Source organism: Bos javanicus, chromosome 13 (assembly GCF_032452875.1).
Source record: "Bos javanicus breed banteng chromosome 13, ARS-OSU_banteng_1.0, whole genome shotgun sequence".
NCBI classification, from domain to species: domain Eukaryota; kingdom Metazoa; phylum Chordata; class Mammalia; order Artiodactyla; family Bovidae; genus Bos; species Bos javanicus.
In genome coordinates, this window is record NC_083880.1 from 28254250 (window position 1) to 28267903 (window position 13654).

The 13654-nt window shown below is 41.2% G+C and overlaps 1 protein-coding gene across 12 annotated transcripts in view; it reads right to left on the minus strand.

Annotated features, from left to right (window-relative positions):
• The window catches only part of BEND7 (BEN domain containing 7), an 87186-nt gene that overhangs the window by 40437 nt on the left and 33095 nt on the right, over nucleotides 1-13654 (minus strand). For all 12 annotated transcript variants that reach the window (XM_061436078.1, XM_061436084.1, XM_061436081.1 and 9 more), the window contains 2 exons: nucleotides 11840-11962; nucleotides 8020-8285 (listed from right to left, as the gene is read on the minus strand). In XM_061436078.1, the coding sequence (XP_061292062.1) occupies nucleotides 8020-8285; nucleotides 11840-11962 (389 nt within the window). The remainder of the gene's footprint in view (nucleotides 1-8019; nucleotides 8286-11839; nucleotides 11963-13654) is intronic.

A 13654-nucleotide genomic window follows, 5' to 3' on the forward strand; every position in this document is an offset into this window, starting at 1 on the left:
TCAATACTTTGTGCTCTGCTTTCTACTGCCAGATGATTGTTGTTATTTTGAAGACTTCCCTCCAGATCAAGGAACACAAACTCGCCCAGTTATGCCTCCTTTACAAAGGAGTCAGTTTTATTAGTGGAGGCAATAGCCAGGGGCAGCAGCAGAGGCCAAGGTGACTGGTCTCTGATCCTCCCTGCTCCTCAAGTCTTTTCTTTCAAGCAGACTTCTTAGCTGGTTGTCAGTGAGCACTAAGGTGTCACAAAACTACAAACCAATTCCTTAAAAAAAAAAAAAAAAAAAAGGATTGGGGAGCCTTACTTCCTAAGGCATGAAGAATTTGATGGTTGATTAATCTCAGTGTTTTACAATGAAACCTTTTTATCGCCTCCATTTTATAAATATAATACAGTGGCCCTGGTAGTGATCCACAGCTTTGTACTTACATTTAAAAACAGGTTAAAACTCTATAATTGTATGCTTGAATCTCTTCTTTTTGTTTACTGTCTAGTCTAAGTGAGATCCCTCTGCTTACTGATGATGGCTATGATAGAAACCACCACTAATCCAAATGAATATCATTTTAAAAGCTAGACTTCCTTTGACAGAATTACTGTCTGATACTCCAGCGAGGACAGACAGCTAATACACTGATTTACAGATTCTATTGATTACTGAAGTAATATGATTTTTAAATGATGACATTCAAAGTATGGGACAGGATTTACGGCTCTTGGAGTCATCTTTTTTAGAGTCAAGAGTCTGAATGCCCACTATAAATTTGGATTCCCATGGATGGCTTGCCTATTTTCAGTACCTCAGCCACTTAGCACAGTAATGTATCAAATGTTGAATTTTCCTATCCAATGGTATTGTATCTTATACCCAGTGAAGTCTGGGAGGCAAAACTGCATGTAGTCATGACGATGCTTAAAAATGTTCCTGGACCCAGGCCTGTAGACATTAACTATTTTGTTTCTCTTCACAGTTGCATTTCAACTGTGGTGTCCCTTTGATTAGAAGTAGGTGGGGTCAAGATCTAGTTTGGTTGAGGGATCCCATAACACCTGGTAAATTAACAGATTTCCCCAGGGACTTTCCAGGTGGTCCAGTGGTTGAGAGTCTGGACTCTGCAGGGGCCACTGCGGGGGCTGGGGTCAATCCCTGGTTGGCAAACTAAGATCCCACATGACGGAAGGTGTGGCCAAAAAAGAAAAAACATTTTTCCCCTAAGTCTCTCTGAGTATATGACTCCCCTGTATAATCTAAAGAAAAATACATAAAACAATTTTGAGATCATACAAATTAATCACAGAGGCAATATTTCTGATATTGGCTGTTTTATGTAAGGCATTGTTGGCTGCAAATTATAGGAAGATATGTAAAAAGTGACATATAGTCATCAGGTTAAAGTAAACAGAAGTACAGGAATATTCATATTGGGCATGAGTCCCAGATTTTCAATCTCAAATTAATTATACACAATAGTTTGTAAACTTGACTTGCTACCTAGTCAAGTTTCAGACTGGCTCAAGATTCAAATCTATTAGAAAACTATGGATGAAAAGTTAAGGAGTCTTTCAAGTAAGACTAACTGCTTTTGAATGGAAAACGTATAACAAAACTTATAAGAACAGTGAATTCAACCCTTCTGTTCATAACATTATTATATACAATGATCCTTTATTCTCATTTGAGAGTTTATTTAGCAGTGCACTAGATGTACTTCTAGGAAAATAAGCTTTAGTTTATGAAATCTAAAAAAAAAAACACCCACAAAACCCTTTCATAACTGATTTTGTTTTGCTCACAAATGTGATCTGCCTCTTTTTGAGAAATACTGAAAATGTTCCCTCTAACTCAGGTCTGCTCCAGGTAGATTTAGCAAGTGTTACTGTCACTATTTATTAAGCCATGCCAAGATCATGGCCAGTGAGCTGGGTAGACTCAAGAACCCACTGGATTGAAAGGCAGACTGTATATTATTGGTTCAGCTGTCACAGCCCAAAACAGTGTGACCTGCGGACGTGGCGGAGCCCTGAACCACTGCTTTGATGGGGCAGAGTGGGTGGACCCATTGTGTAAAAAGGATGTTCTGTAATGAGTAAAAAATGCTCAGGCAGGAGCTGTATCAAAAAGTATATAATAATCTCTTAGACTAGTGTACACTGAATGTTGAATAGGGTGATAATTACCAGGAAGTCATTAAAGAGCCAATCCTTGATCGATTTTTATTCAACAAAATTTTGGTAGAATTTAAAGTGAGAAAAGAAAACAGAGAGGGGCACTCACTGGCAGTCCAGTGGTTAGGACCCAGCCGGTGCTTTCACTGCCTAGGACCCAGGGTTCAACCCAGAGTTCAGTCCCTGGTCGGGAAACCATAATCCTGCAAGCTGCAAGGTGTGGCTAACTAACTTAAAAAAAAAAAATAAGGGAAAGGCGGTACAGTTTGAAAATGACCCCACGCACCTGCAGAATGAGATATTTCAGCCTTCCTTTCTCAGGTGGCAAATTAATGACTCTGAGGACTTGGGCTTGATTGATGCTCATGCTATTTGAGCCAAAATGTTTCATAAGATTTCAATCACTGTGGTCTAATTTCTCCCATCACAACTCCATGGAAACTGCTCTTTGGAGAAAATGGCCACCTCGGAGAGCCTGTCCTTAACACCCCGGGCAGAGGACAGCTCTGCTTACATCCTATTACACTGTGATTACTGCTTATGTGTTTTCCTCATATGGTCCTTGAAGGGCGAGGACTATTTTATTCATTTCAGTAGCCCTCGACAATGGTGCAATAATTAGCATGTCCATCCCGCATTACATGGGTTTCCTAATTTAATTCTCATCATCCTATGAAGCAGTCACTTTCATGATCCCCAATTTGCAGATGCAAAAATTAAGGTTTAGAGAGATTAGGTAACTTGTTAAGATTATCCATCTAATAAGTGGTGAAGCAGTGCTGTGAACCCAGGCAGTCTGCACTAGAACTTTAACTCTCAAGCACATACTGCCTTAAATTTCAACGTGTCAATGAATAAATTAAAAATTTGCTTGCTTGATGGATCTGCTTTACTAGCTCCCAGTGGGTTACTTTACTTATTGGGCTATGAAGAAATTAAGAAAACAGATTCTGAATTCAGTAGCTATTTATGTTGAAAGCACCAATGCATTTTAAATTATTTAAGAATGACATAAACATTAACAAAATTATCTGAAGGTGATGGATATGTAGCTTTATCTTCTGACAACTTCTGTGTGATCTGGGATTACTGGAAAATATTCACAGTAACTACAGAAAATAGAAAAACATTTTCTATGTTTTTAAAAAATATTTAAAATATATAAAAAAAACTGATCTTAGTGTTTGATCAAGGCCAATCAATAAGCCAAACAGGAAGCAACAACAAGGAAGTAAACCTAAGCCATGTGTATCTACCCTGAAAAAAAAAATCAATAAATCCAACTAGGTAGGGAAAACTGTCAAACATTTACACCTGTCTTCTGTGAGTCCTGACAGAGTACTGGGTTGGGAACTCCTGAAGAAAGAATTGAATATTGTATTTATATCTGAAATTTGGTTTGGGGTTTCTGTTTTTGCTTCTGTGCAGTTCAGATTTCAGTTTTATTTAATGCACTAACTTAAAATGGGTCAAGTAATCTTGCCCCCAGAGAGAACCATTTCTGGCCACTCTCTTTTTAAAAATATGATTAGTTTGTGTGTATTTGCTCAAGTGTATACACCTGTAAGTTTACTTAACAAAGTTATATTTATCCCTATAAAGGTACTTCACTAGGACTGCTAAGGTTTAAAAAGGAACCAGTATTTACTGAGCGCTTAAAAAGATCCCAGGTACTATTCTAAGTGCTTTACATAGATAATGTCATTTAATTCTTCCAGCTGGCCCACACTGTGAGGTCAGCACTATTATTACTCCCATTTTGCTCAGGGAAAACGGAGGGAGGTGAGGGTGGGTACCTTTGTCAGGGTTACACGCAGGGCTTCTAGTCTGGGCATCCTGACTAGACATCCTGGACATTTCAGAGCTATACCCTTGACCAGGAAGGTCTCCCCTGGAAACTTCCAAGTAAACAGCATACACGGGGACTTCCCTGGCAGCCCCGTGGTCAGGACTCTGTGCTTCCTCTGCAGGGGGCACGGGGTCAATCTCTGGTTGGAGAATTAGGATCCTGCAAACTGTAGGGTGTGGCCAAATAAATAAATAACCCAAATCAACCAACCAGCCAGCATACAGAGCCACAGTCTAACCTTTCTCTTCTTTGTGTACCATCATCTCATGAACAGTGAGCGGTGGTCACACACCAGAGCTGGGCCAGTGCAGGCACTGAGTCGAGCACTGGTGGACAGGGTGCACGCAGCCCTGGTCTGAGAACCAGCTCCACCTCTGACTGCATGGGCTCGAGCAGGCTACTTAACCCTTTATGCCAGTCTTTTCATCTATCAATTTTTAAAAAATGTATTTATGTGGCTGTGCCAGGTCTTAGCTGTGGCATGTGGGATCTAGTTCCCTGACCAGGGATAGAACCTAGGCCCCTGGCATTGGGAGCATGGGGTCTTAGCCACTGGACCATCGGGGAAGTCCTTCCTTATCTATAAACTGAGGATAATAATAATACCTCAAAGAGTAAGGATGAAATTTGAAAAATTACTTGGCAAAGGATAGCACACAAACACAACTACAACTACTATTATTGTTGTTATTTTTTAATTTAACCCCTGCCCTTGAGAAGCAAAGGGGGAAGGAGGGAAAATCACATTAAATTGAGGAGAGGGTTCTAATTAAAGCTAAGTCCTAGAACCAAAGTTCTATAAGGTGATTTCGCATATTGTGTTTGATGCAGCTGCGATGCATGGCTGTTTACTGAGCACCTTTTCTGGGCCAGGCACCGGGGCAGGGTTCCCTGCGTGCCTGAGGCTCTTGACTGCGGGTAGTGCTGACTAGGATGCCCTGCTTTTCCACACTGAGCAGGGCTGCCCATCAGGTGTCAGGGGCTCGGTGGTCCCCTTGCAATGATCCACAGCCCCTCAGGTTCCTGCTTGTGCCCAGACACACAAATTTGTATTTGGGCAATGCTAAAAGCCACAGCATAAAAAAGATAACTTCATATATTGTGAACTTTAAACAATTTACGGTAATTTTTTTTTTTTTTACATTTAAAAAGCAATAAAGGAGCATCCCTGGCAGTTCAGTGGTTAAGACTCTGCACTTCCACTGCAGGAGGCACGGGTTCCAATCCTGGTCAGAGAACTAAGATCTCACACTCTGCAAGGTGTGGCCAAAAATAAATAAATGATTTTTTTAAAATTCTGATAAAAAAAAATTGTTTTAAAGCAATAAAGGCACAGGTTTTATGTGTCCTTTTATTCATTGTTTCTAGCTCTAATATTTTTCCTGTGCTCCAAACATCTACTGGACTTTTTGAGGATACTCAACCTCCTGTTACTTCCCATCCAGAAATGAAGGCCTGCTCCCGCCTTCCCTGTCTCAGTTAAGGAAGTCAGTACTGACTAACCTCATTTTCCAGGATAGACATGTGGGGCTTGCTTCTCCCAAGGCACCAGGTCCCCTGTGGGGGGTACCTCCTGGGCGCTTCTCACTTCTCTGTCCCTTCACTGCTCACGGCTGGACTCTACCCATCTCTTGCCTGACTGCCTGGAATTATCAGTCTCCTGGTCTCTGGTCTCTCCTCTGTGTTGATCAGTCATCCACAAGACACTTCCAGATTCCAGTCTAAACATGGATATATGACTATTCCTCTACTTGAAACCTGCAGTGGCTCCCTAGTGCCCACAAGATAAAAAAGCCAAGGGCCTCGGATAACACGTCGGGGCTTTCACTGTCTGATACACTGCTGAGCCCATGTTCACGTGATCATGTGCTACCAGCGCAGCCACGAGGCTGCCCCAGCCACACTGGCCCACATGCCCACTCCTACAATTCTGGACCTAATCTCCCCAACACTGGGTATTTTCAGAGCCTGTCTTCAGACACATAATGCCCATCTACTTACATATAATCCTGCTGTATTACTTTTTTTCCAATCAGTTTTATAGAAGAATTCCTATAAGATTATTATCTATTTTCTATTTTCTCCTCTGGACTTCCACCAAAGTGTAAAAGGTTCATGGCTAAGGAATAATAAAAGACGAGAAGGGTGTCTAAATTTAGACACCTTTAACACTGATGGACCCACCACCTAAGGGGCCAGCCTCATCCATGCCAGCAAGACTCTCTGAGGACAGTTTCCAGTAATGGGACTCACTGTATGGTTCTCTAAGGGCAGTTAGTTTCCATTCAACAGATGAATCAAAGGGCAAAGCAGTTGGATAACATAAAGATAACATCTATATACAGTTTTTGCTTTTTTTTTAAGAAGCATGTTATTCTTCTATCAAAGATAGTCAGCCCTTAAGTCTTCATGAACAATTCTAAATGTGCTTTATTAAATTTAATAGTTCTTGTTAGGAAAACTCATCATGAATAAAAAGCAAATTATTTTTTTGGCATTCTGATATTGATAAAGGAAAGTTCTATTTCACTAATGTACATATAGCCTTTATCAGATCTTTCTCAATTTATCTCTGAAGTATGTTTAGAGCTTAAAAATTTTTAAAAGAGGAAGTTCAGTGATTAGAATGAGATTGACTCATTTTGAAGATGATTTTCACAACTCCAGTGATTGCTCCTGATACACTAATGCCTATTACAGGAAAGAAGGCTCTAAATAATTCAAGAAAAATATAAAAGTATTGTGAAAGCTGCTTCAGGCTGAATGTACTTTGTGATGGGGTACCACCTGCCTCTGCTTCCAAATGTGTGATTGACATGGGTTTTGAGCCTAGGGCCTAAGCTACAATAACAACCGGATAGGAGGAAGTGAACCAGCTAGTCCAGGGTGGAAGGCTGTCACCATTAATGATTTTCTAAGGCTAAGTTTTTAGTCTGGAAGAACTTCTTAACAATCGTGCGTGTGTTCATGGATAAAAAACAAACATGAACTCTTCTCATCAAGGAGGAGATAAAAGTTCAAGTGATTTTCTAGTCTAATAAAGTCACGAGACGATCATTTTCATTGCCTCCCTTTATTAAAGACCCAAGCTAGCAGCTTGTCTTTTTCCAATGTGAAAGGAATGCTGTTTTAAAATAGCAATGTATTTCTTATTTAAAGTTGAAGAGTAGGACCACACTTGCATCCTATATAGGCCTGTGGGAGTTCTCAGCAGGGTTCTCATCCTATGCCATCTGGTAATAATAGCCCACTCGTTCTGGTTTATTTTAGGAACTCTCCCAACAAGTTGGGGTTCACAGCATCAGTGTACTCAGACACTAAGGCGAGTTCGCTGTGGCTGACAGAACATGTCGCTAAGTTCGTTTATGGCCGTGTGACTCTAAAATGGTAAGTCAGACAGTTGTCTTAGATGTCATTTAGTATCTTGGGCTGTGACGACCTTCGAGCTATGATATTAAAATAGAAAAACCTTTGCAGAGTGTTAACCTATCATTACAGACTCAATGGCACGGCACTGCAACCCAATTAGCAGTGTGGCTTGCATCCTCGCATCTATAAAATAGAATTAGCGTGAGCACTGCTCTTTTTTTTATTATTAGTTTGTGTTTCTAGAAAGGTGTGACTTATCTGTAGGGTTCTGCTCATTTATGTCCATCTACAAAGGATTTAATTACATTCTTTTAGCTCTCTATGCTGAGGAAATTGAAAACGGCCGCTTCGAAATTACAAGTGTTCACGAAATTAGTGAACAGAATATTTACTCCATCACCCTCTCCTTTCGGAGAGAATGGAAACAAGCTGAGGTAAATAAGGCCTAAGATTTTCAGAAGAGAAAATTCTGGGCAAGGAGAGCATTAAGAGTTCTCCTTTCCTCTTTCCCACGTGTATTCTGCAAGCTTCTCTGGTTTTCTTGGGCAGAACTAGTGAAGGGCAAAGTGTATAAATATGGCACAGTGTCTGAAAGTTACATATTAGCACGAGCAGCTAGAAAACATCACTTACATCGGAGGCTGGTGATTCAAGCACGATGCCGAATCCTAGAATGTGGCTCTCCCCAGGGGAGGCGTGCTCGGCCACGGGGAGACTGGAATTCTCGGGGGCCCCTGCAGCCTTCTTCTCAGCTTCCAATGCACTGGGCTTCTGTTTCACAGTGAGAGGTTCCACAGTCTTTGGGGGCACTTTTTTCTTTTTATTTCTCTTGCGTGAGACGGCAGTTCGCTGGGAGCAGATAAGGGAAATTGGGGGTTGTTGTCTGTTTTGGGTTCCAACTGTGAACAACAAACAAAAACATGGTACAGGCACATGTGTCTAACCTAGGAGAGTACCCTTGCTCCATCAGCTGAGGCTGAAATGGGTTCACTGGAGGATGGGGCACATCGAGATCAACCTCACACTGGACCTGAGCATGACCAAATGCTGCCTCAAAAGATCTACAGGCAGAAAAAACCCAAGAGAAAACTCTCCTCCAAATCCTGGTGGCTAATTGATTACCTGGTGGGTAATCGATAGGAGGAAAGGATGATGAGCTATAAGAAAACATTGAACCATGATTTTACGCATCACATGACATTTTTGTATACCCAAGAACCCCAGAACTTAAATTGAGGTGTAGACATCTATGTTTTTTGGAAAGCCAATCTCGGGAATACTCCACTTGAGATTAAACTGATTGGTAGCCAGCAACCGACAGGTGCCGAAATCAACAAAAGTCGGGTAACGATGCTCATTTGGGCAAGTCTGATCAAAAGCATCACTTGAGAATGACCAGTAAGCATGTGGGCTAGGTCTGTTGGTCAATTTCAGGTCCAGTTACTCCTGCTTCACAAACCAATACTATCCACACATCAGCCATCTCCACAGACTATGCTACTGGGTTCTGACCAGGCTGTTTCTCCATAACCCGGTTTTATGTAGCTGAAAAATAGGAAAAATATAGTTCAATACAAGAAGAACAAATCAGTAAGGTCCAGGAATGGTCTGAATTCCAAAGACGAGAAGCGCTGATCGAGAGCTGAGTGCTGATGTTGAATATATACTTAAGGGAATCAAGGATGGTAATTACAGTTCTCAGAGGCGCCCTTCAAGACGTAGTGTTTGTTAACCATTTAAAAATACTCTGATCTAAAGTTTAGTAGGGAAATATGGCATTATTACTTAAATCTGCATGTGTTAATATGGTTTTTAAAACTATGACCACAGCTGCTTTTTCACAGAAATACAGCTCTAAAAATAAGCCAGATGAAGACCTAAAACTCTTGACATGCACATAATATGGATCATTTCTCTTCAGGTCGTAAATGGGTAATATTTGTACTCTGAACTTGATATCTGCATCTCTAGGCTGGACAGAAATTTATAATAACTATTAGAAACACTATTTGCACTGCAAATGAGCACTGCAAAGTTTTTTAATCACGCATGCAGTAAGCAGTCTAGCTCACTGGTTCTCAACCTCAGCTACACATTAGTTTCACTGGATTCACCTTAAAAAAAAAAAAAGAAAGCCAGTGCCTCAGCCTCAATCTAGACTAATTCAGACTGGAATTTCCCAGGGAGATGCCTGGGTATCAGGATTTTTTAAAAGCTCCACCAATGATCCCCAATATATAAGCCGGACTGGGACTTTTCTCTGTTAGATCTGAATTTTCAGCTGAGGCTAGGTCTCCATTTGCAAAGTTAGACAACTGAAGCAGTTATCAATGATCTAGGACTCCAGCCTCACCAAGTCTCACTTTCCAAAATTAAAAGTGAAAATGTTTTGAGTTTAAAGAACACAGGGTCTGAGGTTTTCTTCTCCTTCTGCAAGTCTGGACAAAGCTGTGTTCTTTCGAACCAGATCTTAATCGCTTGATCTTATTCCTTGCCTTCTCCCTGAAGTAAAGGTGAAACTTTCTAAGTAGAAGGTAAATCTACATTTTATAGGTAATAAACCTTAAAGTCAATCTACTCACTCAACACATATTCTTCAGTTTAAGAAAATTAAAGGAGACTAATTTATTCAGTTTATCCTCTGGGATCCCTGACAGCTCTGGGGTCGTTTACTGCCCTAATCTGCAAAGGTTCATAAAAGGAAACAGGGAGACACAGTGGCATTTACTTAATAGATTCTCAGAAGGCTTCAGTCAAGGATTTAAATGGTTGCAATTTGTAGTTTGCCATTTGGGGAGTAAGGAGCTTAAGTAACAAAATAAATCATTACCATTTCATACGCATATTTTCTTAAGTGCTAACAAATTCTTCCTCTGAGGAAAGAAATCTGTACAGAATGAAGTAACCTTTCTTTCTGAGCTCCTTATTTAGGAGATGTTAGCCTCTGCTGGGTTAATAAGAACACAGATTATCCTTGTGGAACAAGGTGAGTTAAATGCTTACTGGCCTGACCAAAATGTTTTTATTTTTTCCCTTGGGATAAGACTAAATCCAGTGCATAAAATTAGATGTTGCTTCTCAGAAAGCCTTTCGCTCATTTCACTTGCATGTGATCTTGGGTGACTGATATGTTTAAGTATTAAGTTTTTTAAGTATCAAACCACATCACTGAATATTAAAATTTTACTAGAATTAACTAAACGGCACCAAGGACGATTTCTGAGCTGTCTGAATACCTTTACAGTGGAAAGGGGGGAAGTCAGTTATATATGACTGGGCCATTTACCAGCTTAAGGAGCAATTTTCCCTGATGAAGTGGAAGGCTTAATGAAATGATTTATTATTTTCTGTTGCTGTTGTTCAGTCGCTAAGTTGTGTCTGACCCTTTGGGACCCCATGGACTGCAGCACGTGAGGCTCCCCTATGACAAAAAAAGCTTTTTCTTTACTAATTTTGGAGACTAGAAATCACAGCCACTATAATAAGGACCTAGACTTCCAGACTTCTAAGAAATGCTCCAGGTCTTTGTAACAATACTCACAAAATAGCTGAGGCTCAGATCATGCTTTACCAAGTTCAGCTGCATTTACTATCTCTTCTATTTTCAAAACAACCCTGTGAGTTAGATATTAATACTCTAGTTACAGATGAGAAATCTGAGGTTCAGACTGGGACTCTGACCCTAAAATGCAAGTTCACTGCTCTTCTGTTCCTCAACTTGTCTAACAGGAGCGAGAACAACAACAACAAAAAAAGCATCCTGTAAATAAAAAGACAAAACCGGAGGTGTCTCAGAGCCTCTCTGACCTGAATGTTAGGGAGAAAAGCCACAAGCAGAGCCTGAGGGCCAACGTTTCTTGTCAGCTGATACTCTGGAATCTTTACCAGCAGAGCCCAGGCTTCCTAAGGGCTCCTCTGCATGTACAGAGCTGCTTGGCTCCTCACCTGTCACAGGGAGCCCAGTGTTGGAGGCAGGGTGGGCTTGTGCAGAAGCGAGGGTTGTAAGATGCACAGAGCCCCCTAAACCGAGCCCCTCAGGAGGGAAGATGAGCCATTCTCACCTCTTTCCCCATCACGAACCTCCTTGTCAATTTACATTAGGGAGATGAGCCGAAGGGCTCTGCCCACCTTCGGGTATAATTGTTTCAAAGTTTAATTAGCTGACATTTGTGAAGCACCCGAAGCACATGTACAGAAGGAGTGAGCAGTATCAGCCAGAAAGCATTTGTGAGACTGGCTAACAGGAAGGTGCGTTCTGGAAAAAGCAGAGAAAAATGGATGCTTGAAGAAGTACACCATCAACTATACTTCCATAAAATTTTTTTAAATAAATTATATATATATAATTTCCTTTATATATATAAAAAGGAAACCTTGCTGGGAGACACAGCGTAACCAAAGCATAATGAACATCCCCACTGAAGATCCTCCCTCTGAGGCTGGATCTGCGTACCTGCCTGAATCTGCATCAGTTTCCGCATCGTCTTGAGCTCTTGGAGGATGGCCTGCAACGTCGACTGGCAGTTACAAGTGCAGCAGTTGGATCCAGCTGATGAATTCACCACTGGAAGTTCTCCTGAGCACGAAAAGAGAGAATGATGGCCGCCAAGCAACAGCAAGAATATAAAGAGGAAAATAAAAAAGGCACCCAGTGATTTTCACAGCCTGAATGCTGGGGTCTGACTTTAGCTAACCGTTCAGGTTTCTCTACTGTCAGGCGTGTGTCGTGTCACAGGGTGGCGGAGCCTCTGTGAATGGACACACACAGTTTGCTGTCACAGCGCCCCCCCCCACCCCGTCACCCCAGTTCATCTCAGATAATGATAGAGAAAACATTGACTAAGAACACACTCGTGCTATTTTGCCCAAAAAACTAGCTCTGTGAACAGCCTTTATCTAAAACCAAACAAACTGGGTAGCTGCACATGTCCTGAGAGTTCATACTAAGAGTTAAATGTATCTAACTATTTAAAAGATAGTTTTAGCATTAACCACGTGATTCTAAAAATTAAGAACTGTCAACACATTGCTTTTGTGCTGGGTGTGGTATGTCTGGGTGGCGGGGGCAGCAGGGTCTGGGAGGGTCCATGTGAACTTAAGGGGTCAGAGGCTGCTGGTGTGTTGGCTCTTCTCCAGCTTCATAAAAGAGTGCCCTTCTACATCGTCCATTCCCCATTCTTCAGTTTCATTTTAGTCTCGTTTTCACTGTTTGAAAGTGAAAGTCGCTCAGTTGTGTCCAACTCTTTGCAACCCCAGGAACTATACAGTCCATGGAATTCTCCAGGCCAGAATACTGGAGTGGGTAGCCTTTCCCTTCTCCAGGGGTTCTTCCTAACCCAGGAATCGAACCCAGGTCTCCTGCATTGCAGGCGGATTCTTTACCAGCTGAGCCACAGGGGAAGCTCAAGAATCCTGAAGTGGGTAGCCTATCCCTTTTCCAGTGGATTTTCCCAACCCAGGAATCAAACCAGGGTATCCCGCATTGGAGGCGGATTCTTTACCAACTGAGCTACCAGGGAAGCCCTTTTCACTGTTGAATATGCCATATAATTGTCCTACTCTGTTTTCCTTACATGTAAACAAATACCTTCCTGTTATTGCCAGAATAAAATGGGACATTTGGAAAAGCATGCTTTCAGTACAGTACCCCTGGCCTCAGTATCCAAGTTCCCTTAAAGGCAATCAGGATAAGAGATGGCTCTCACTTGGGTTTTTTCATAGGTGGAAGAGGGAAGTTCTATAGTTTTGGTCCACCTATATTCTTTACTATATATTAAGTGTAATTTACATCCTGCAACATGCATTCTTTGCGAATATTAATTATTGAAAGTTTCACCACAGCAAAACCATGGAATACTTAATGTGTGGAGCAGCACAATTATTTACATTCAGAGTTGTAGCAAAATGAGATGTTACAACTTGAAAACTACAAATGATTAAATTAAAACTCCAATGAGATACCAAATGTATTCCGATCAACAATACGCCATTAACACAGAAGTATTTTAAAACAAATATGGGGGAATTTAGGTTCGTAACTCTGACCATTACTAATATTTTTCAAAGTAAATCCACCATCCTTGTTGGGGCCTGGAAAATAGAACACTATTCACCCAATACTTCCTGATGGGGGCGCTTATTAGCTTCATAGATACCTGAGGCCATTTTATTTCTCTAGTCATTTCTCCCATGGCAGTAGAGTTAGGAGGACTTTGTGAATATTCCTAGTCACTATTCCAAGTCTGTATCATTTTAGAGGACAAAACCA